Source organism: Vigna umbellata, chromosome 3 (genome assembly GCF_029865625.1).
Source record: "Vigna umbellata cultivar VRB3 chromosome 3, Vumbellata_1.0, whole genome shotgun sequence".
Taxonomy (NCBI): Eukaryota; Viridiplantae; Streptophyta; class Magnoliopsida; order Fabales; family Fabaceae; genus Vigna; species Vigna umbellata.
Window position 1 is genome coordinate 48,188,969 of NC_142167.1, and position 24,323 is coordinate 48,213,291.

The following is a 24,323-nucleotide window of genomic DNA, read 5'->3' on the forward strand; positions in this document are numbered from 1 at the left end:
TCATTTGGTTAGGTTTAGAGTATGTTAGTTCAATAATAAATAAATAATAACTTAGTACAAAAAATAATATACATACGTTAAAATATTATAAAAAAAAATATGTGTTAAAATATTTTATTTTTTAATCTTGTTAAAATTGTATAAAAATTTTCATCATTTTCCTTAAACTCTTACAAACTACTATTCTTATATGCATTTATAAGTAAATATAATACTCTATTCAATTTGGTAAATATAATGTAGATGTTTTAACCTTCTTTGTTTATATTATTTAATTTGTAGGTTTATTACTTTATTTTGTGTGCGTTACATGATAATATATGTCACCATTTAAGGTACTTATATTTTTGTCAACAATATTTATAATTTAAATATTTTAATGAATAAAAAAGACATAGACAAACTTTTTATACAAAAAGTATTCAGATATATATAATTAAACTGATACGTAGTTACAATTGAATCTATTTGTTGATATTTCAATATTTTATTAATATATCAATTATTATTTTTGTATGTTTTCTTTTATTCTCTTTATTATCCAAGTTCTTATTTATTTAGTCTTATATTCCTTTTATTAAGACTTTGTTCACTCTCAATATATATTTGAATATATCTCTCATCACTAAACAATAATTTAGAGGACTAGAGACAGTTTTAGGGAGGGAAGGAAGAAAAAGAAATTAGAGTTTTAATGAAAGCATATAAAAAAAATTAGGCTTAATACCCTATTTTGTCCCCAGTTTCGCTCGAGAATGTCAAATTAGTCAATTCTTTAAAAGGTACGTCAATTACGTCCCTACTTAATAAAATTTATATCAATGAAATTCCTTCCATTAAATCCGTACAAACTGCGTTAATTATTTTTCTCTCTCTTCTATTAACGCCGTTTGTACGGATTTAACGGAAGGGATTTCATTGATATAAATTTTATTAAGTAGGGACGCAATTGCCGCACGTTTTAAAGGATTGACTAATTTGACCGAAACTAGGGACAAAATAGGGTATTAAGCCAAAAAATTATTTCTTGTGACATGGAAAATTCAGACTTCCCATCATCTACTCATCAATGTACTTGCTTGAATGCAAATCTTGCAACGAATAACTACACATATTGAATTGAACCAAAGTCAATATATATAATTACCATGTCTCGAAGGTTTACTTAATTATTATTATCACATTTCCATTATCAACTCCACAAGCTAGCTAGTATTTGATGTTCTCACTATTGATCCTCAAAACATTGTTTATGAATGATTTGCCTTGATGCTCAGGCGAAAGGTAGCCCTTGTAGAAATCTGCTACCCCAATTGTTTTGAATAATGCTGGTGTTTCTGGAGTTACAAGAGAAGGTGTTGGACCTATGTTTCCATTCCATTCAGCACCACTGAATGTAGCTATGCTGAACCTTTCTTTCATTGAGTTCACCACTGCTCGATGCTCGATGCTCTTATATATCCCGTTTGTCACCACCTGTTAAACCATATACACATAGTAAAGGCAATAAAATTATAAAGAATTTTCAAGTTTATGAATCTTTATTAGTCTTAATTCACAACAATTTAAAATACAAAATAATAAGCTTTTTTATACATTTTGTGTTAAGACGTAAATTTTAAGTTTAACTCAATTTCAAAATTTGATTTGTAAAACAAGGTTTGCATTCATTTTATATTATGAATTAATCGATTGATTCGATAGCGGATGAAATAATAGGTCCAACAAATATTAAATTTCGCTAGAATAGATTATAATACATAACTTTAATATCATATTAAGAAGTTGATTTTAAACCCAATTTAACTTTACAGAACCATTTGTAAAGTAAAATTTACTTTCATTTTATATTATGAATTGAACTTATCTCTAGTCGACATAAAACTTTTAACAATGTGTATCACGATTTAATTACCATGCATATACTTTGTGTTAAAGATGTAAATTTTAAATCTAACTCAACTTTATAAAATCGGCTAGTAAAATGAGATTTGTATTTGTTTTATATTATGAATTGATGGAGTTGTTTGCAGGTGAAACAATAAGTTTAATAAACCTTAAATTTTATTAAGATAAACTCTAACACATTATTCTGATACCATGTTAAGAAGTTGATTTTAAACTCATCTTAATCTTACAAAACTGTTTGTAAAGTGATGTTTACATTCAATTTATATTATGAATTAACTTTATCTTTAGTTGACGTGTAATACGTATTTTCAATATATTGTATCAAGAACTAACATGCATACATCGATCCACTAAATAAGGTTAGGAAATTGATAGTATGTAAGTAGAGGGAACCCTTACTTTATAAATTACTTATGTAAAAATAAATTAAACTAATGTATATTGCTAATAGTTTAGTTTTGGTGCAGAATGATGGATGAAAAGGTATGTGTAGTGTAAATTTGAATGACTTACCTCCAAAACATCTCCAATAAAAACCATGAAAGCATTTGGGAGGGGATGAACAGGAAGCCATGTTCCATCTTTTTTGAGTTGGAGGCCTTCAACTTCATTGCCCTGGAGAAGGATGGTGAGTGCAGAAGCATCAGTGTGAGATTTTAGGCCAAGAACATTTTCTGGTTGGGGACATGGAGGATAGTAATTTATCCTTATTGCTTGTCCTGCTTCCCCTATTGACTCTTTCATTTCCTTTCCTCCTATATCAAGTGCTTCTCCAATAACACCATACAACTTCATGGCAAGCTCTCTCATCTCCTTGCAATACACCTCTAAATTCTCCCTGCAATGTTCAGCTTTATCTTATCAATGTTATTTTCAAAGAGATCAACTCATACATTTTATGTTAAGTTCAATAACACTAAATCATGGTCCACAATTGTAATTGTGATCAAGCATCACTGTGATTTTCATTTGGATACTATTATTTTGGCACTTAACAAATTTTCATATACATTTTACATCTATTATTTTACCCTTTCATTTTTTTCTTTATAATATAAAAATTGACTTTTTTAATGAGCAAAACATTCCTAAAAATGAGTTATCAAGTGATGCTTGGTAAAAAAATATATTTCCCTTTTTATTTACGCAAATTATTATATATAGTACATTTATATGACCAAGTATCAAAATAATAAAGGTGATCATATTCAATTCTATATTTTAACTTTTATTGCAAGATCTTAAAATATCTTTTAATGAGATTATTTTACTTTAAGAGATCCTATTATATCACGTATTTTTAAGTCCTTTATACTTGATAAGTTTTATAAGAATTACACTTTTTATATGATGAAATATTATTTGATTGTCTCCAAAATTATTATACAAAATTTTATTTTATTTTTAAATTGAATTATAAAGTGTTTTATTTTCATACTTTATAAAATCTATGTAAAATATATTTTTTAACATATGACATGTGAATGTTATCTTAAAATATGCTATAAAATTATGATCGTTACATGGATAACAATCCATGTGTTGTGTCATCTTTTGGAGAGGATAATGACTTTCATATGTTGTAGAAACTAAATATTTCATAATTTAGTTTAGAAAATAAAACACAATTGAAAAACATATTTAATTTTAATTTAACTATAAAAAATACTTTTTACTTTTCTATTTAGTACAGGACTAATACATTGCAAACATATCAAAATTTAAGTTAAATACGAAACACGAGTTTTTATAACATTTTGGATATGAAAAATATATCCAATCCTTAATTAGTTTAATTATTATAATAAAATATTCTTCCCTTTCGATTTTTAAGATATAAGAGTGGAAAATTGAAGTCTTAAATTAAAAAATCTGCTCGTATTAATTTCCATAAGAAGAGAATTGAAATTTAGTGATTAAGAAAGGAGAAAAATATATTAAAGAGGACCTGAAAGGTAGGGGTAGATTAGGAAATAGGTGGGGCTTCCTTAAGTAAGATGGAAGAGTTAAAATGTAGAAGCCATCCACCCAATCCGACGGTTCATCTTTAGGCTTGGAAATCATTTGCCCAAATCCCTCCATATCTCCCTCTCTTTGCCAAAGCTTTTTCTTATCTTCCATTGAAAGATTGAACAGTTCTTCAGCTCCTCTCTTTACATCTTCCACCACTTCCATGTCAATTCCATGATTAATAACCTGTTTTACAACATCACAATTATCAAAACTTTTATAATCTTCTACGTGCATATATATATTATTAACGAACAGTTCTCCCTCTTACACCTTCAAAATCTTTATATTACTCTTTTCTGACGGTCGATCATTCAGTAAGAAAATAACCATTGAGCAAAGAAATAAGGCTATGCTGAATTAAAAGGAAGTAAATTGACATTGATATTGTGGTTCTTAAACAACTCAGAAGCACATGCATATTACTGTTGAGCAGTGTCTTGGTGTAATTACAGTGAATTAAAAGGGAGTAAATTGACATTGATAATGATGGCATATTAGGTTTAATATGATTATAAGAAGAGAAGAAGGAAAAGAGAGAATAATATTGAGATAGGAACCTGAAAGAAACCCCATTGTTTGCATGCAAGGTGTAGGTTCTCCAGTTCAGGAGGCTTGAGTTCTTGAGGCAAGAACAACTTAGCTAGGTCAATGACAGGGATCTGATCAGACAGAGAGTGTGTGTTAAATAAAATTGGAGGGTCAATATTTGGAAGAACATATCTCTCTGGAACTTTGCTCAGTGCCTCCTTTGCTAGTTCTTTTACAGAAGGGTTTGATCCAATCTCTGCTATTTCTGCTTCCATAAGGCTATACTGAATGTTCCCTTCTCTCTCTTCAAGACAAGAGAATGATGCCAAATATATGTGTCGATGTAGCTATATATATATATATATATATTTACACATTATTAGCCATTTCTTTTAAAAAATTAGTAACACTTTCTTTTGTCTTTAAGTATTGCGATGACTTTTAACCTAATGGGTTGACTTCATACTTAACCTTGTGAGTTGGAAAATAATAACAAGAGAATCAAATGAAAAATATGAAATAGATAATTTTTTATGCAGTATTAATTGATTTTAATTAAAATTACACGTTGATCATTCTCAAGATTAATTAAAAGAACTGAAATCAAGAAATTCAAATTGTGTATATGTGATGAAGAAAAATGGAATTAGGGTAATTTTGTTTTATTTATTGAAAGGACAGTTTAGGCTTAGCTATGATCCGTTGACCCCAAATTTAATTATGAGAATAATAATGAAATTAGGGATTCATGGCAAATAAAAGGGTAGAAAATGTATTATTGTGATTATGAATTCTTCTGCAAATGGCTTAGCTGGGGTGGCTTGTTTTCAGGCGCAGCCATGGGAACATTTGCGGAAGAAACGCATTTTCTACGCTGTGTTCCAATCACATGGCTTCAAATTTATGTCATATATATAGCTGGAAAAAAAATGCCTTTTATTAATTTGTAATAATAAAATATCTTAAGTTGGAATATAATTTAATATAATAATGTAAATCTTTCTGTTTTCTCTTTTCTTATCTCTATTTCTAGTTTATTTTTTGTTTTCTCATGTTTTGAATAAAAGTTCGACCAACCGTTTTAAGTAACCTCTATTAATGTTTATGACATTATCTAAGTAATTAAAATCTCTAATAAAAAAACTTCTAAATCATACTGCGTTAGTTAACTCGTCAAGGTGTTACTTTAAATGTAGTTGATTTGTTGAATTATGATAATACTTTTCTTAAGCGTGATAATAGTCAAATATTAACGTATTTAATTATATAAGTGAAAATACATGTGCGTTTTATTTTTCTTTAAAATTATTACTGTTTTTATTATTATAATTATAAATAAATGTGAATAGTTTTCATTTATTTTGTAAGAAATTTTTAGTTTAAAAATATTAAGTTAAAAGAAAGCAATCAAATTAGAAAAAAGTAATTAAATTTAAAGAAACAGTCATTTAAAAGATAAAATTAATAAAATAATTATTTTAATTTAATTTTTTTTCATTTAAAATATAAAATTGGAAAATAAATGTAGACGGGAGAATTCTTTGTATATAGAGAAATATAGAATTTAATTGGATAAAATAACACTAATGATTTTCTACGTTACTAGCTACGTGTTCAATAGTAGATTATCATGTATAGAATTCAATCGTACATTATTTATCATGAAAGGAAGGATTTTAATAAAAGAAAGCAATTGATAAAACATATATTATAATAAAATATTATATTAGTGACAGAAATTTACATTTTTGTGTCCGTCATGACTGGTTTGTTTAGTTTTTCTTTTCCTTTATCAAAACCTTTATAAAAAAAATTCCCTATAAATTTAAAAATTTAATAGTCAGTATTAGTGCTAAAAATAAAATTTGGTAATTAATATTTATTCTTATTATGAGAAATAAACCTTCTATTCCATTACTTGGGTGTGCTATGACAGAAAAGAACAAATTTCTCATATTGTATTCTTGAAGTGATAAACAAGGCAGAATAAATAATCATGATAAATTACACTAATCTTATTTTAAAAAATAAATTATTATTTGTGAACAACTAATTTTGGAGCATACTCTTCCTTGTCAATATCTGTTTTCATTAATTATTTTCGTTGTTGTAAGGAATGACATCTGCCATATTTAAGCACAATTTTTTTTCTTATTAAAAGCAACAACAAAAATATAAATTTATGTTATTATATTATATAATAATTAAAAAAGGAGTACAACGCTTATTAATCGTACAAGTTGTTGAACAGAAAGTTAAACAACGTAAATAAACTACAGTTTTCTAGTTTGACAAGTTTGTGCTTACGTTTCAATCACAAAAATCTTGTCCAACGTTGTTGAGTGCTGCCAACCATTTTCTTCCACAAGTTGAAGATTTGAAAATGAGAAATTAATAAAATCAGTCAAATTAATAAAATAAAACATGGGTATAAGTTAATTACGTTTTTCCAAAAAAAATTAACAATATTTTTTTAAGTGATGATGGTTAGCATATGTTTCTATCACATAATATAATATTTACTTTCACATTAATTATATTTTTATTTTTATCATGATATTTTTTTGAAATGTACATATTTTGATTATCTTTTTAATGGTTGAAATAAGGGAAAGGAAAAAAAATATTTATCTAACCCAATATCTTCTTGATCTGTAATATATCAACTTTTGGAAGTGTTTCCATCAAACAACTCCATTTAAACTGAATAGCCTTCACCGTTGTCAATTTTATAACTAATGCATTTTTTATATAATGATTGTAACACTTAAACTATTATATAAATATTTGTATTTGTTATTTAATTAAAAATTAGGAATATTCTTTTAAAGAATATATATATATATATATATATATATATATATATAATAATTCGTTCTCTATTATAAAAACATACATTTTGTATAATTTTAGTCAATAAATATCCTAGTCTAGAGTCATATTATAAATATCGAGATATTAATCCATTATATAAATACTTATACTTTCTTACCTTTCATAGGTAGTGTCGTAAAATGATAATTTTGTAACATCTCATTTGATAATATATAACTATTGAATAAAACATTATAAATCTTATACAACCCAGATAAAAGTCATATAAAATATTAATAGAATTATCCATATTAATAACTATAATAACATACTATATGTACTAAACATTAGACACTACATAAATTTTTCAAAAGAAAAGAAACTCCTATACAAGTAGCTCGCTAAAATTAAACAAATCCATTACATCATCACTTTCCACTAAAGACATATCATCACCTAATTCGTCATCTACTCACATCGTGAGATGATTATTGTAATAGTAATAACAAAACAACAAAGACAAAGACATGGTAAGCCAGTATGCAAAAGAAACATAATAAGACGATTAAATCATATCAAATACATGTTCAACATTTATAAACTACTAACTAATAAAAACATACATAACAATTGACTCTAAACTCAATTATCTAGATACATGTCATTGACACATGGCTTCATTGTAGGTGTGCACTTGTAGTACTATTTATCCTTTGTAGAGTCATAAATACAGGGGTTATCACATACCACTCACAAGGTTAGTCTCTTCACTTCTAAGACCAAAAATCTAGGATTAAGAACTTCTATCATTCTCTCCTCCAACTCATTCCTTTCTATATGAGTTGAATGGTTGATAGTATATCACGATACCTTCTTTCTGAACTTTCATATGTCAAAGCATACATTAAAGATCAACATCAAATAGAATTTCTCCTTGAAATTCTTTCAATAACAATACCACATAAAATCATAATAAATATCCCCATCTTCATACATATAATTATGTTACTCATAAGCATAACCAATGATGATACAAATCAATACCAAACATCTAAAAAGAAGAAATGAAACTAGTATATAGACTCACATTCAACCCGAAACCTCTTGCACAAAAATAACACTTAACGCCTAACTTTTCACAACTCATATTAAACACTAAACTAAAAACAACTTATCAAATTCTATTTTATTGTTTTCTTCTCTTATTCTATATATGTAGCGACACAAAACTTAAAAAATATTACATAAATTCTTTTATCATTTAGTTTAAAAAAAAAAGACATATTAGATATAGATTATTTTAACTTTTGGTTTATATATTAACTAAGTACACAACCTTACAACATAGCGCCCATGGCCTAATGGATAAGGCGCTTGACTTCTAATCAAGCGATTGTGGGTTCGAGTCCCACTGGGCGTGTTTCTTTTGTGTTTTTTAATCGAGTAAATTTCCTTTTTATTCATCTTCTATATCTCTCTGTAACTGTTCAATTGTTCTATCACTAAAACCAAATTATAGTACTACATGGGTAAAAAATTATTTGAGTTATAGACGATTTTAACCTGTTAGTAACTTTTTACTATATCATGGGTAAAAAATTATATTCATTATAAATCATCAACTTTTATTTTTAAATTTTCATCCATAAGAAAATTTGCATTTTACTCTTCCCTTAAAATTCTATATATCTATATCACCTTATTTTACTTTTCAAAATACTTTTCTATCAATAGAATGAAAAAAAGTATTAGAGAGGAAAAGAGTAAATAAAATTATTAGATCCAATAATTAGTCAAAGTTTATAGTACTTTTTCAAATTTCTTTCTCTAGAGTTCTTTAGTGGCCTCTTTCTACTATAGTCAAGTTGTTCTAAACTCTTTTTTGCTTAAAAGTAAAAGGTGAATATTTTTACAGCAGCAAATGAAACACTTTTAAAAATAACTTGTATGTAAACTAATTTTAATTTACAGAATGTTAATTTAATTTTTTTTATAATTTTTTATGAAGAAAATTGTCCATGCATAAATTAAGGATGGTAGGTCTCACAAGAAACATTTAATAACTCTTCTTAGTTCCAATATTCTTGGCATATAAGATTCTAACTTCCTATCACATAACAACTACTTGTATCTACTTCAATCCATATCTTGTATTTAAGTATGTTTCCCTGAATGAAAGAAGGAAATTGAATCTAAGTAGGAGTTAGGTGATTTTGGATCTTGAGAACATTATTTATATATGATTTAGGTTTGCCAAAATGCTGGGGTGAAAGGTATCCCTTGTAGAAATCTGCAACCCCAATTGTTTTGAACAAAGGTGGTGTTTGTGGAGTGACAAGAGTTGGTGCTGGACCTATGCTATCACTCCACCCTGGACCATAGAATGTAGCTATGGAGACTCTCTCTTTCTCAGAGTTAACCACTGCTCGATGCATCCTGCTCCTATATATTCCATTTGTCATTACCTGCAAAACCATGCATAGCTTAGGCTTCAAAACACAATTTATGATTCATGTTAATCTCATGTCACTAATGTTAAGTTAAGAAGTGGACTTTAAACCTAACTCAACTCTACGAACATGGTTTGTAAGGTAAGGTTTGTACTCATTTATATATTATAAATTGACTTTATTTCTAATTGATGTGAGACTTCCAACATACCCTCATGTCGAGTATATATCGTGAAGCTAGACATATGTGATCCGATAACGGTCCGATAGCGGGTAGAACAATATGTCCAATAAACATCGCTAGGATAGACTCTAACCTGACTCTGATACCATGTTAAGAAGTGAACTTTAAGCTTAACTCAACTCTACAAAACCGATACTAAATCTATATAAAAATGAGTTAATTAAGATTGAGTGATACTTGACTCAACTATAAATAAGATTTAGTTCAAGGATGAAGTTGAATAATGAGATAACCCAAACCAATAAACACTCGTACTAATAAAGATTTTGAAAAGAAAGCCACAAATCTTTGCTCTAAAACGAATATATCAAAGGAATATGTCATAATAATGTGATTAAGATTAAAAAATAAATAAAATTGGCAATGAAAGTTGAATTAGTTACCTCCATAACATCTCCAAGACTAATGATGAAAGCATTTGGGAGGGGTTGAATAGGAAGCCATGTTCCATCTTTGTTTATTTGAAGGCCTTGAACTTCATTGGCTTGGAGAAGAATGGTGAGGGCAGATCCATCAGTGTGAGGTTTTAGGCCAAGGACAGTTTCTGGTTGGGGACAAGGAGGATAATAATTTATCCTTATTGATTGCCCTCCTTCACCTAATGACTCCTTAATATCCCTTACTTCAATACCTAGTGCTTTTCCTATAAGGACAAAGATCTTGATGCCAAGCTCTCTCATCTTTATACAATAATCCTCTAAATTTTCCCTGTACCCATTGTCATCAAATGATTTTAAATATAATTAACCCAGGAATTAATTATATTTACTTTACTTCTCCCGCCTCTCAATCATTCCAAACCAAGGTAATAATCAACTTTTACATAACTAATCTTAACAATTAAAATTTATTTATTTTAGAGTTAAATATGTTTTTTTTTTCTAAATTGAGATGAAATTAGAATTGAATTTTTAAATTTTTTTTTTTGAATTTTTTGGTCCCTTGAAAATAAATGGATACAGTTTTTTTAACTTAATTACTTTTTTAACTTAATTATGTTAAATTTTGTTGATGTGTCAAATATGTTTTTCAACTAATATTGAAGCGGAAATGTGTCAAATGGTATAAACAACTCAAATACTAGCATAATACGTGTTTGACATCTAAAAGAATTAATGTAATTGAATTAAAATGATTATATCTATTCATTTATAAAGTTTGGAAATCAAAATGTATATTGAAGTTCTAACAATAAAAACAAATTTAACCCTTTATTTTATGTGTCTACCACACTTAATAACTTTATATTACTTATGAGTTAAGATTTAAAACAAACAATATCTTGGATGAAGAGTGATTGACTTTAAAGATATCATTTAGCAAACTTCGACTCAAAACATTGACGTTTACCATAAAATCGATAATGAAGTTTTAAGATGAATCATGGATCTCTTTAAGTCTTCTATTGAAGATGAACTTTTATTCCCTTTGGACCTTAACTAAGAATTTATGTTTACGTTGAATCATTTTATATCATTTAGAAGTTAAAGATAGAAAGAAGAATAATTATTTATACAGTTTTTAGTCTCTGACTTTTAAACAATATATAAAACCGTTCTGAGTGGTAAGAAAATTTATAATAACGATAATCAATAATTAAGAAAAAGAGAGAGAACCTGAATGGCAGTGGTATGTTAGGGAAAAGGTGTTGCTTCCTTAAATGAGTTGGAAGTGTAAGAATGTAAAACAAATCTACCCAGTCTGATGAACCTTCTTTTGAACCCAGCGTTCCACCAAACCCTTCCATATCTCCTGGTTTTTGCCAAAGCTTTTTTTTCTCTTCCATTGAAAGCTTGAACAGTTCTTCAGCACCTCGCTTCACATCTTCCACCAATTTCATGCCAACTCCATGATTAACCAGCTGGATTACATAGCCACAATTTATTTATAGACATTGAAATGAAAAGGGAGGGAAGAGATGAAGATGGTAACCTGAAAAAAACCCCATTGTTTGCATGCAAGGTGAAGCTTTTGAAGTTCAGAACCCTTCACTTCTTCAGACAGCAACTTGTTTAGGTCAATGACAGGAAGCTGTGGCAGAGAGTCTGTGTTAAATGAGATTGAAGGGTGAATTTCTGGTTGAAAGTATCTCTCTGTGGTTGCTATTTCTTTCACAGATTCAGTGAGAAGAGAAGATCCCAGCTTTGGTTCTTCTGGTTCCATCATCACAGATCCCTAGACTCAGATGGCTTCTCTCTGATCTCAATGTTTAAGACTTTAATGGGAGAGATTTTTCAAAGACATGAGTCCGATAGACGAGGCTTTTCGTCTTTTGTTGACCACATCAATGGATATAAGAAACAAACGTCAATGTAGCTTATTCAATGGGTAGTCAATTATTAATTTAGTTTTATTCAAACGAATGGAAAATAAGATCATTGTATATTTTGTAGTTATTTTTCATGAATTATATCATCTTAATATTAAGTTCTATTTCAAATAATAATTTGATATTAAATCATCAACTATTTTATAATATTTAGAAAGTTTAGGAATTAATTTATACTTTTTATAAACTCAAAATCTAAATCAAATTTAATCTTGTTTTGATTTTTCATTCATTAATAAACCTAATTATCATTTAAAAGAAAGCAGTTCATTTCATTTCGACTTATTAGCTATCACTATAATTTTTTTTTAAATAATTACCCATTTTAGTGAAGGAAAATAATTATTAAGATCAATTTAAATATTAATTTATAAACTAAAGATTATCGGTAACTAAAATAATTATCTAAATTATCACTAATATTAGTTATTAAAGTTCTTACTATTAAAGAAATTAGTTTTTACATTAGTTTGTAACTAAAAAATTGGTATTTAAATATTTTTTATTTCTTCAAATTTTACTACTAAAAAAGTGTTATTTAGTGGAGGTTTTTCTTTTCAATTTGCGGGGTTTTACTCTCCGTAAAGTAATTTTCGGGGGTTTTCAAACCGTTACAGTTTGAATTGTCACAACCTATCTGCGAGAGTTTTTTGCGACCCCTAATATCATATTCAATTTGCGGATGTTTTTCTACGAGGATAAAAACCTCCTCTATTCCTGACTATTATTTTGTGGGAGTTTTTAACCTCCTTTATTTTCAACTGTTTGATTATGAAAAGTACTTGTATTTTTTACATTATTTTTTGAGATTAATATATGCTATTCAATTTAACAATTATGTTGTAGAAGTTGTTGCCTCCCTCATTTGTATTACTTAGTTTGAAGTTTATTACTTTATTTTGCTATTTAATTTACGTTATCGATTGAGTTGTTTATATTTTTGGGTCAAAAATATTTATTTGTAACAATATTAAAACATATTAATTGAACAAAAGACATCACAAATTCATATAATTCCATTGTCAAAATCATTATATTAACATAAAAGCAACTTAAAATAAAACCCATCCTGACAACTTAATCAATAAATACTCAAAATTCATAATAAACTAGATATAATTTTATCTTAAAAAATATTATAAACTCTCTAAATATTACTTCGATCATAATTGTTTTATATCCAAAGGACACTCGAGCTTATTTATAACTTTCCCAACTAACTTCCTTTAGATGATTTTTTTTAGTGCAAGGAGACATTTTATAAATTTAAAATCATGAATTAATCTAATATTCGAGTTAGATTGATTTAAATACGGAATATTATTTAATAATAATACTTGAATAAATAATTTTAATATTTAATTCATTTGTTTAATAAATTATCTTGATACTTTAATTTTTAATTAATATTTTTATAATAATATTTGATAAAATAGGTAAGCACGTTGCACTCTTATAATATAAAATAATACGTTCACTCCTTCTTGTTATTGTACTGTAATAAATGTATAACATTTTAAATTTATGATATTGTCTGTACTCTTTGAATGGAGGTGTGGAATAACATGAAATAAAATGTTGCTAAATATGGGCGAAGATGTTAGTATAATTAACTTCTTTGCACATGGTTTGTTGGGTGGCTTATTTTCCGGAACAACAAGGAATAGTACACGTGGCATTTTCTTCCTTGCACGTAACTTGTTCCATGCACATGGGTGTCTGTCTGAGGGGTTATGAATTTTTTGTGATGGCCCACCGAATAGTAGTTTTATTAATTAGCTTATTTATGGTGATCACGTGATTGTCTAAAAGAAAAATATTCCATATATGATCTTTGTATTTTACCCATTAATATTATTTATTTGAGCCAAACAAAGTTGTAGGACGGTAAATGTTAAGAGGTCGACTAATTAAATTTTATAAAACCCTCTTACAATGTTAAATAATTTAATTATAGTTATAGTTCTGATATCATATTATGACTTTAAATCTAACATAATTTTACAAAATTAATTTAAAATGAAATTTGTATTTATATATTATAGACTTTAAATCTAATATAATTTTACAAAATTAATTTAAAATGAAATTTGTATTTATATATTATAGATTTATTTTTAATCGATATGAGACTCAACTATAATATAGTCAAAGAGAAGTTAAAACATTTGACAAGGACATCTCTAACGAAAGTTTCCTTCTATATCCCTTGAGTGATATTAAGAAGTAGATTCTCAAAGTTAGAAATTAGATGTACTATGAAACTATGAGAGTGGTAAAAGCCTTCGTCCATGTGGGTTGAATTTTAGTTTCATTAAGAAATTTTGTGAGAATACTGAAACGAAAGTATTACATGCTTTAAACACTTTTCCGTGTGGGAAATGACAAAGAGGGAAGTAACACATCCTTCTTAATACCTGAGTATTACCCAAAAAGTTTTTGTTGTATCCTATAAATTTCCACAATATACTATGAATAAGTTCTTAAAAATAATAATCATTCACATATATTGTGAAACCGATCTTGTTCATGTTCTCAATCATCATCTACTACACTTACTTCAAAGTATGTAAATTTGATGTTTATTTTATTTTGTAAAATTTATAGATTAGAACGTGAATGTTTACATGTTAACAAATTGTATCGTTTAATTTTGCAGAGTCTGTGTTTAAAGTATAATGCTGTTGAAATTTCAAAAAATTGCGTTATGTATTACATTAAATAAATTTTAAATTTCTGTTTGAGATTATAATTAAAATTGAGTACTCTCTTTCCATGCAGGTGAAGTAGGTTCAGTTCTTAACAGGGTGTTGTCTTTTAGACTCTTTGTCCTCTCTTTCCATGCAACCAAACACCTCTTAAAATAGTTACTTGAAATTACAAGCTTGAGCATGCTAATCTGTTATATCATGGGGTGATCTATCAGCAGCTAAAACAGGATAATATACTTTTTTATGGCGTGGTTAGTTGCTTAAAATTCTAATTTCAGATTGTGAAACTTGCGAAATCGTATAGAATCTAAGTGTATAGACAAGGGAAGAATTGAAGAAACATTTTACTTTTTGTGAACATGATTATGTACAAAGTCTGTTTGTACTGGTGATTGGCCTTTTGAGGCTATTAGAGAGAGTAAAGTAAAATTCTACTCTTCCTATTTTCTCGCTTGAGAGATAGCCTGCCTCAGGTATTTGAAAGCTTGCTGATAATTTAAGAAACCCAAAAACCAGAAGTCGAAGTTGTCCACTGTAACTATTTCTATGTACTTTTGTGAAGGCTTCTTCACATGATGACTTTGGTTAACACACCTTATCTTTTCAAGTGGGATCAAAACCTGCAATCATAATCATAAATATAGTTTTCAAATTTCATGTTAGAAAACATTAAGAGAAACATATATATCAGTGTGTGTATGTATTTGTGTGTGTTACCTTGTAATGCATTCTGATCAAATGACCATTGGAAGAATATGCCTTGATTGATCTCTCACTGCAAAAGGCAACTTTATCAGTGGATATGAATAACAGTCCTGCTAGAGGACCAGATGTGGTTGATATGTAACACTGAGATGCTTTTAGCAGTTTCTCTCCATTTTTTACACTGAATAGTTGCATGAACACTTTTTCCACTCCTCCAACTTGAAGAATTCTAGTTCCTAAGCTTAGTTTTCCTTTTACTGTATCAGTTATTCTTGGCCCAAGTTTCACTGCACATCACCAAAACATTATCATAAAACTGCAACTTTATTGAGTAACTATGTATATATATATATATACACTAAGCTCTTCCTGAATTAAAAAGATATGTATAAAAAGAAAACATACCATGTTCTCTGAGTCCAGTTGCAAAGCTGTTGGTTTTTCTCCCAAGCTTGTTCACCCTGTTAAGAACTGAACCTACTTCACCTGAAAAATTAAACAATAAATTAGTGTTTTTAATATGATCATACACCTTCATTGAAGGCTTGATCAAGTAAAAAACTTTTCTTTCATTTTGTAACTAAAGAATTGATCAAAGAACCATATAATAAATGATATATATAATATCTCACCTTGTTTTGAGGTTGTTGTAGATGTGTTGTATTGGGTAGCAGGATCAGGTAAGTATCTGTGTTGTGATTTTTTATCACCCAGGTATGCTGCTGAAGAGAATGGAAATCCAATTAGCATCTCTTGAAGAAAGGCTGCCATGATATCTAACCTTAAATTAGATCTCTTCTTCTGTGATCTTCAATTAGATATACCAAGTTTGGTGGATGAGGCCTTGTGGTCAGAAGATGTATATATATAGCAATGAAAACATGGAAGATGAATCTTGAGCTTTTTTTCAGATGAGTCATATGCTTGTCACATGAAAAATAAAGGGAAAATGGTTATTCTGTGGTTGGAGATAACTTTTTGCGCTTACTTTTATCACAAAATGAATGTCATGCTAAAGGTCCTCGTCAACATTAACAAAAAGAAAGATCATTACCAAAAGTTGATATAATGAGTATGATAAATATGGTAACTTCTTAGTGAGCAAGGCTTGATGATGATGGCATTAATGATTATTTATTGATTATGAAAATGAAAATAAATAGGTACAACAGTTAAAATATTGAGGTCGGTTAAGCTGATTAGTCGGTTCCTTTTAGGGCAATCATGCTTTAATTCAAAATTATAATGAAATGATCTCTTCAAAAGCTCTTTGCCATAAAATATATTAAAGGGGAAGCTTTTTGTGAATAGTAATAAGCTTTCTCACAATATATTTTGGGAACATGTCATGTTTAGTTTGAATATTTTATGACATATACCAGACATAATACGATGTATTAACTACTTTTCTGGTATAAATTTCTTGTGTGTGGCCGTCATAAATGAGCTTTTCGTGCTGGCAAGTTAGCTTTCTGATGCCATACAAATATGCTATCTCAACCATTAAGATATCAAATCTAGAGGAAAACCATGAAAAGAAAAAGGAAAACACTTCACTATTTGTATGAAAAACACTAACACAAAAATACTTTTGACTTATGTTATTTTTTATGTGAGAACTCCGACGTTATATAACTAGTGATATTAAATTCACATTGGAGTTAGAATTTGATGTTCAAAGACGTTGGCCTTTAATTCAACCGACGTCCCATAACAACACACCAACGTCCAATTAGGACCCATTTCATCATTATATTAAAATTGGGCAGAATTCACGTTTATGCATTAACAAATGTCAATGGAGGTTGGTCTAGTTTGACGTCTTTGATGTTTATTAATGCACAAATGATAATTGTTGTCTTTTTTCTAAATATTTTATTTATATTTATAATCTATCTAAATATGAAAAGTTCAGAAGAAAATCTAACAACTCAATAAAATCTCTCAACATATATTATATATTAAAACTAAAACTAAAACTATTAAATGTTAAGACAATATCGTTTAAGCAAATCTTATTTTAAAGTTTAAAAGAACATTTAAACGAAATAACGTTGAGTCTTCTAGAATAAAAGATAAGAAACGCTAAACGTTACTAAAGCTTGACAGGATACAAGATACTGAACTATATTAAACTATAGTTATTTATATTTTTAATAAACTAAAAAAAATTGAACTACTTAATATAATATTTAAATGTTTAAGAGTTCAGTTTTAAAAAAACTGAACTTGTATCAATTAACTAGTAACTGAACCAAATTTTGTATTGAAAGATTAAGCATGATATTAGTACATAAATAATTATTTTCCATACTCTTATGCATTTTATAAACTTATTGTAAGTATTGAAAGATTATGAACTTAAATAATTATTTACAAACAATATTAACAATATTAATAAAGATCAAGATACTATATAGTTTCAATTCGGATTTAAATTATAGGTTAATTCATCTAACAAATTCAGTTATGCTTAAATTTAATTATTAAAAGTTCACGGTGCTTCGTATTAATTTTTTTATAATCTTAATTATTCACCAATCAAAATAGTGAATAAATTAGACAAATAAAGTAGATATTTTTTTCAAATACTATTTATTTTATTATTTTAAATATAAAACAATATCTATATCATTTTATTATTTTATTTGTAAAATAATATCTTTAAATTTACCATTTTATTATTTTAAATATAAAATAAATAATATTTTAAATTATATCTTCTTCAATTTCACAATTTAAAGTTTGTAATTGTATATTTTATTTACTGCTTTTTTAAATTGACAGTATGTTTATGTTTGAATGCCAATATACTTATATTTAGATACCGCTTTTTGAAACTGACAGTATTAGTTACCGCTTTTTAACAATATGCTTATGTTTGAATAATGGATACTGTAGTAGTTATTAGTTAATTAATATAAGTCCAATATTTTAAAATTTATCTCTAAAATAATACAGTTTGGATATTATATTAACAATATTTTTAGTTTATTATAGTATAATTAATTATAGTTTAGTATAATTTAGTTAATTTTGTTGAATTTGAACGTTACATTTTAAGTATCTTAAATGATACAAGAGTGTTTAACTAGTGTCTTGACTGTAAAACACTGTAGGAAATTCGAACAGAGTTTAATTTATTTATAAACTAACTTTAATTTTTGGATTTTTCTCTCCCTAAAAGTCTCCTTGAAAGATCTAGTGTTTCTTATTATCTTTTGGTAATGTTTTTAAAAACACTTTCGATAAAAGAAACAAAAGGATAAAATATTTCTAGATGAATTGAAAATTAGTTTATATCCAAATTAAATAAATATTTTTAGAGAAATTAACATGAAAAATATCTCTTAAATTAAATCATATATAAATTAATATGAATTTACAAAAAAAAAAAAAACTTTTTAAAAGATGTTTCCCCAAAGGTTTTTGCATACATAGTTGTTGAAAATTTGGTAATTCTTGAGTGAGTTAAGGAAACATGCACATGCTATTAGGCATGCTATAAGAACATAGTGTGGTAGGGGAGTGAGTAAAGACACTCTTGTTTCGACAAAAACGGAATGCCACATCGTTCCAACATCACCCTTGTGCCCCACGACATGTGAACGGAGTTTGTGTTTTCAAATGAAGCCAAGGTTGCTCAAGAAGATACTAAGAGGAATGTAATGCTTTTAGAAAATAATTACAAAATCAAAACACAATAATACCATTATTAGTATTCATCTATTCACTTTTATTGAACTTAAGCCAAATAAACTAATGATATAACTATCTAGTTAAACCATGTTATATTAAATAAAGGGTACTGTTCATTGTTATCTCTATTGTATTTCTTTTATAAAATTCTAAAGTGGTTAAAAAGCTTACTTTTTATAGAGTAATCTCTTTTGGAGATGAAAGAAGATGAGAAAAAAAATAAATAATTTGGGTTAGCGGGAAAAAACAATATCTTAGCTTTCTTTCTTTCTCTTTTTGGAAAGAAAAGGAAGTAAGAAAAAAATAAATTGAGTTAGTTATGAAAAAATATATTATCTAAAAGAGTTATGGATGGAGGAGTTTCACGTAGCAATGATTAATAAAAAAGTTTATGAAAAAGACGAAGATGTGATTTTCAAAAAGAGAATGGGTCACTATGGTGAAGAGTGTTGCATTTAAATATAGAGAATGAAGAAATATAATAGGGATGTAGATGATAATAATAATTTGGTGAACGATATCAAGAATGTGAGTGGAGTGATGTATCACAAGTGGTATTTTGACTAGATGGTACATAGAAGGGTGGGAAACGAGAAGAAAATGTCCATATAAGAACATTCATTTTAGGTGCTAGCAACAACATTAACACCAAATTTTGCTTCTCTAAATTATCCACAATAGCAACGTTCTATTCAATCACAATGATTGGAAGTGATTGGAGTGGAAGGTGTGTCCTGTAAGTGTTGAAAGAGGAGGTGGAAGGTGTGCCCTTAGTGTTAATGGAAGGTGTGTCCCTAGTGTGCCCCTTTCAAAGTGTGCCCTTAGTTTAGGAATTTATATTGGGTACAAACAAAGTCTCACATCGAATAAAATAAGAGATGAACATGAATTTATATACAGGTAAAATACCTACATTGATAAGAGGTTTAGATATTCTAAGTTCACTACTAATCGTATCACATAGATTAAAATGGTGAAAACTTGAAAGAGATTTATATATGGATTAGGTTTGAAAAAAATGTAATTTTTTTATGCGGGTTAGTTTTCAACCCGGCTCACTGGGTTGAACCCGTGGTGAGTTGGATTAGCTCACCAACTCACCTAATTTAATTATTTATTATTTTGTGTTTCAATATTATTAGTTAGCCTTTTTTTATTATATTGTAGATGGGAATAAAAAAAGATGTTTCAACAGAGAAAAATATTATAGATTTATCGATTCAAGACTCTAATATTATAAATAGATAAGTGGTTCAAAAAATATGAAAAACTTATTTGTTCGCCTTTTGTGCTTGTATTTAGATTACGCTTGGATTGTATAATATTTTTTATTTATTTTAAATTGTCTTTGGAGTTTAACATCATTGAGTGAAATTTATTTAGATTTGAATTAAAAAATTATAATTTTTTTAATTTAAAAAAACTTATAATTAGGTGACTGAATGAGTCAACTCGTTTAACCCACCAACTCGTGATAGGTTAGATTATGTTCGAATTTTTTTAACTCACTAATAAGTGAATTGGGTTGAGTTAACTCACTAAGTGACCAACCCATGATGAGCCGAACCGAGTTGAGTCGAATTATCTGTTTTGATAGCTCTATATGTGATGAAAGATGTTAATATCTCGAGACATGCTTAATACGAATGTAAATCGTCTAAAAGACGTTGTGTGATAATTACAACATGAATTAAGAATGAAATTGAGGATTTCGATACCTTGTCATTGAAGATGTGATTTCAGCCAACAATTAAAAACATTATTATCCATTAACATGACTATAAAATTCATTTTGTCATCCTCCCCGGAAAATACAAGACCACATTGCAATATCATTTTCGAAGTTAAAACCTTGTGCGTTTACCAATGTAGAAGACTGATTTGAACCAAATATGATCTCCAAAAAAAGTATTATTACATGACATTTTGGGCCATTAAATCACTAAATTAAATTGTACAATAAAATTTTAAATAGAAAAATATATAGTTATGTCGATGTATATTGTTTTTTAATACATGTATTGCTTTATTATTATTGACATATACATGTGCAACAATACACTTGGTGTAATCTACCAATTATAATAGACCAAAATATAGCTTTAATTAGGGAAGTTTGCTTCATTAACTTCCACATGATTTATGCATATACTATACTCATTCTTCTCATTACTTATATATTTCATTCTCTATATATACATGCATCCTCTCTTCTGCACTGCGTGACCACCTCTCCTTTCAGCATTTAGGCTCTCATATGAAGCTATGTTCTTCCTTATTGCATTCTCTTATATTTCAATGTTTGTCATGAAGACATATTCAAAGTAAGCCTTGCTCTTTAGCCACAATGGGTTGCTTTAGCTTGAGAAATCGCCTTCTCAAGATAATTGATACTTTTCTGGTATTTTAAGAAACCCAGAAACCAAAACTCAAAATTGTCTTCTGTAAAAATCTCTAAATACTTCTGTGTTGGCTTCTCAACATTCCTACTTGGCTTCATGTACTTAATCCTCTTCAGGGGAATCGAAACCTGTGAAAAGACATAATCATTTTCGAATGTAGATAATGTCAATGCTATATTTCGATTTATCAAGGAAAAGACTGAGACATTTATTTATTTATTTTTCTTTATCATGTCTTTAATTATAGCTACCAAAAACTTGAGGTCAATGAGATTTCGACTCTCCAAATTTAAGAAAAAAATATATATTTTAACCCTTCAAAGTTTAACGTGGAATAAAAAAAAAGTTGAGATCATATAAGAGGAAAACTTAGAGTAATTGTCTTGGTATTTTGGGTAAAAATAATGTCAATCCTTACATTTTCTATAATATTCTTCTAAAAATCCATCAGAAACTTTCTAAAAAAATTAAATATATTTTTCTTATTTATTAATCGCTACGTGTCGAAAAATGATAAGTGAAAGTGACATCTAAAAATAAAAGATATGATAGAACAAAAAGAGAGATATAAAGAGAAATATATATAGAGAGATAGGTTAGGTGTTAAGAATAAAGATGATCGTTTTATGACCTTATAACGGAGCCTGCACGAGTGGCCTTTACTAGAAAAGACTTTGATTGATCTCTCAGTGCAGAAGGAAACCTTGTCAGTGGAAATGAAGAGAAGACCTGCTAAAGGGCCTGATGTGGTTGACAGATAGCACTGTGAAGCTTTCAAGAGTTTCTCTCCATTTCTCACAGTGAAAAAATGGTTGAACACTTTCTTCACTCCACCAACTTGAACAATTTCAGCACCCAGACTCAACTTTCCCATAACAGTCTCACTTATAGTTGGCCCCAGTCTCACTGAAAGTTAATCAATGTCAAAATGTCAAAATGCTTCAAAGCTAGAATCTACTGTGTAATTAACCTCTGCCACCTTGTAAGTGCATGCATGTTTAATTTTACTCACCGTGTTCAAGTACTTCTTGCGAAAAGCCATCAACTTTCCTTCCAATAACAAGCTTGTTTATGAGAGAATATATTCTACCTGAAACATAATGTTCATCAGACCATTGCACATGATAAAATTTAACGTTGTACATGTGGGTTAATTAAGAAAAGAAGGTTTTATGTACTTTGCTTTGGTGTTGTGGTTGACAAACGGCATTCATTGGCAGGGTGATGATCGGGTAAGTAGTATCTGCTGAATGAGTTTTTGAGTTGATCACAGATAGCTACGCTGAGCGGAGTTCCAGGAAGTGTGGTGTTCATGGCTAAAATCTGTAATTTTGACTCTATTCAGAAGAGGTATTTAAAGAGATTAATATTTTCACTTTTTCTTTGGTTACATCATCAAATGTGATCATATATGGAAACAACTGGCATTGCACCTTCACGATTGTATAAGAGCCACGTGGACTGGTTAATTGGTTGCTTTTAGGGAAAAATATGCTACAGAAAAATCCATGTCATCTTTGAATCTCTATGGTTTTTTTTAAAGGAGTTGCTTTTGAAATTTAGAGAGAGGTTGTGTACCTTAATGAGCAAGTTTCCATTGTGGTTGATCAATTGACCAATATATTTTACGAATATATTAATTAATTAATTAAATTTTTAAGAAATTAGTTATTTATTTCCATGCATGATTCTCAAACCCTTAACTATTCCACAAGCTGAATAGTGAATTTTCAATTTATCTTTCAATATTAAATTCAGGTTAATCAGTGTATCTAAAGTGTGTGTGTGTGTGTATATATAAATTTGATAGTTTTGGGTTTGAAGTTTGTTAAGATTGTTTTTTTACAATATATGTGAGATGATTTAGAGAAGAAAATATATTTAAATTGTTTATAGAATCGATTGGTAAATAATGTGTAATTATTAAATGTATTGGAATTATCACTTATAATTTGTTGTATATTTTAAAGTAAAATATTATATTTTCATTATTAACCTGATCTCATCTGTCCTTGGATTATGAAATATTGCAAGTTTTAATATATAAATAGACGAAAACTTTGTGATTTTTCGGCATTATTTTTTGTTTTATTTGTCAGATTTAATATTGTGGATTTATTACATATTTTATTAATTTGTTTGTATCTATGAGTTTTGAATATTTAATTTTGATATTTTTTGTTTGTTCTTTTAGGGAGGTGTAAAGTGGAAAGAAAATATTGAAGTGATGAAGAAAAGTGGAGCTATTATGTTGTACACTTTTTTAATTACTCTTTGCATAATAGGGTTGTTAGATTAGAAGGGCTTATTAATGTGAGAAGATGTTGCATGATGAAAGCTTTTTCCAGCTGGAATTTTCAAACTTTTATATGCTACCGTTCTTTAAATTCTCTAACGATAAGATAACAAAAAGTAATGATAAAATGATCTTTATTAGAGTGCACAACTTATTACAACTTTCATTCATCAACCTTTCTTAGTCATGCCCATCTGCTAAGTATATATACATATATCTAA

General features: G+C 28.1%; 4 protein-coding genes and 1 non-coding gene across 5 annotated transcripts; 1 reads left to right on the top strand and 4 right to left on the bottom strand.

Moving 5' to 3' along the window:
- Positions 1 to 1,020: 1,020 nt before the first annotated feature.
- Positions 1,021 to 4,767, bottom strand: LOC148202802 (oxoglutarate-dependent flavonoid 7-O-demethylase 1-like). The gene is made up of 4 exons (XM_088110781.1): positions 4,482 to 4,767; positions 3,860 to 4,107; positions 2,425 to 2,749; positions 1,021 to 1,476 (listed from the first exon to the last, which is right to left on the bottom strand). Exons 1-4 carry the CDS (start codon positions 4,725 to 4,727, stop codon positions 1,210 to 1,212), a joined length of 1,086 nt encoding a protein of 361 aa, XP_087966907.1. The 5' UTR covers positions 4,728 to 4,767; the 3' UTR covers positions 1,021 to 1,209.
- A 3,846-nt stretch (positions 4,768 to 8,613) lies between these two features.
- Positions 8,614 to 8,686, top strand: TRNAR-UCU (transfer RNA arginine (anticodon UCU)). Its single transcript has one exon. It is a non-coding gene; the product is annotated as a tRNA-Arg (tRNA).
- Positions 8,687 to 9,307: 621 nt separating this feature from the next.
- Positions 9,308 to 12,235, bottom strand: LOC148202803 (oxoglutarate-dependent flavonoid 7-O-demethylase 1-like). Its single transcript, XM_088108684.1, has 4 exons — positions 11,893 to 12,235; positions 11,577 to 11,821; positions 10,344 to 10,668; positions 9,308 to 9,731 (listed from the first exon to the last, which is right to left on the bottom strand). The coding sequence occupies exons 1-4, from the start codon at positions 12,124 to 12,126 to the stop codon at positions 9,459 to 9,461; spliced, it is 1,077 nt and encodes a 358-aa protein (XP_087964810.1). The 5' UTR covers positions 12,127 to 12,235; the 3' UTR covers positions 9,308 to 9,458.
- A 3,064-nt stretch (positions 12,236 to 15,299) lies between these two features.
- On the bottom strand, positions 15,300 to 16,605 carry LOC148202804 (GEM-like protein 4). The gene is made up of 4 exons (XM_088110135.1): positions 16,338 to 16,605; positions 16,111 to 16,191; positions 15,718 to 15,992; positions 15,300 to 15,620 (listed from the first exon to the last, which is right to left on the bottom strand). Exons 1-4 carry the CDS (start codon positions 16,474 to 16,476, stop codon positions 15,441 to 15,443), a joined length of 675 nt encoding a protein of 224 aa, XP_087966261.1. The 5' UTR covers positions 16,477 to 16,605; the 3' UTR covers positions 15,300 to 15,440.
- A 4,733-nt stretch (positions 16,606 to 21,338) lies between these two features.
- LOC124829375 (GEM-like protein 4) lies at positions 21,339 to 23,120 on the bottom strand. Its single transcript, XM_047302874.2, has 4 exons — positions 22,985 to 23,120; positions 22,819 to 22,896; positions 22,438 to 22,712; positions 21,339 to 21,934 (listed from the first exon to the last, which is right to left on the bottom strand). The coding sequence occupies exons 1-4, from the start codon at positions 23,118 to 23,120 to the stop codon at positions 21,743 to 21,745; spliced, it is 681 nt and encodes a 226-aa protein (XP_047158830.2). The 3' UTR covers positions 21,339 to 21,742.
- Between the last annotated feature and the right edge of the window lie 1,203 nt (positions 23,121 to 24,323).

Excerpts from the sequence above, each read along its gene's own strand:
- LOC148202803 (XM_088108684.1), bottom strand. The coding sequence starts at position 12,126 with ATGATGGAACCAGAAGAACCAAAGCTGGGATCTTCTCTTCTCACTGAA. Across the intron at positions 10,669-11,576 it reads AACATACCACTGCCATTCAG|GGAAAATTTAGAGGATTATT; the intron begins GTTCTCTCTCTT and ends CAATGGGTACAG. Across the intron at positions 9,732-10,343 it reads GTCTTGGAGATGTTATGGAG|GTAATGACAAATGGAATATA; the intron begins GTAACTAATTCA and ends ATGGTTTTGCAG.
- LOC148202802 (XM_088110781.1), bottom strand. The coding sequence starts at position 4,727 with ATGGAAGCAGAAATAGCAGAGATTGGATCAAACCCTTCTGTAAAAGAA. Across the intron at positions 2,750-3,859 it reads AATCTACCCCTACCTTTCAG|GGAGAATTTAGAGGTGTATT; the intron begins GTCCTCTTTAAT and ends TGAACATTGCAG. Across the intron at positions 1,477-2,424 it reads TTATTGGAGATGTTTTGGAG|GTGGTGACAAACGGGATATA; the intron begins GTAAGTCATTCA and ends ATGGTTTAACAG.
- LOC148202804 (XM_088110135.1), bottom strand. The coding sequence starts at position 16,476 with ATGGCAGCCTTTCTTCAAGAGATGCTAATTGGATTTCCATTCTCTTCA. Across the intron at positions 16,192-16,337 it reads TACAACAACCTCAAAACAAG|GTGAAGTAGGTTCAGTTCTT; the intron begins GTGAGATATTAT and ends TTAATTTTTCAG. Across the intron at positions 15,621-15,717 it reads TGATCAGAATGCATTACAAG|GTTTTGATCCCACTTGAAAA; the intron begins GTAACACACACA and ends TTATGATTGCAG.
- LOC124829375 (XM_047302874.2), bottom strand. The coding sequence starts at position 23,120 with ATGAACACCACACTTCCTGGAACTCCGCTCAGCGTAGCTATCTGTGAT. Across the intron at positions 22,897-22,984 it reads AACCACAACACCAAAGCAAA|GTAGAATATATTCTCTCATA; the intron begins GTACATAAAACC and ends ATTATGTTTCAG. Across the intron at positions 22,713-22,818 it reads GCAAGAAGTACTTGAACACG|TGAGACTGGGGCCAACTATA; the intron begins GTGAGTAAAATT and ends ATTAACTTTCAG.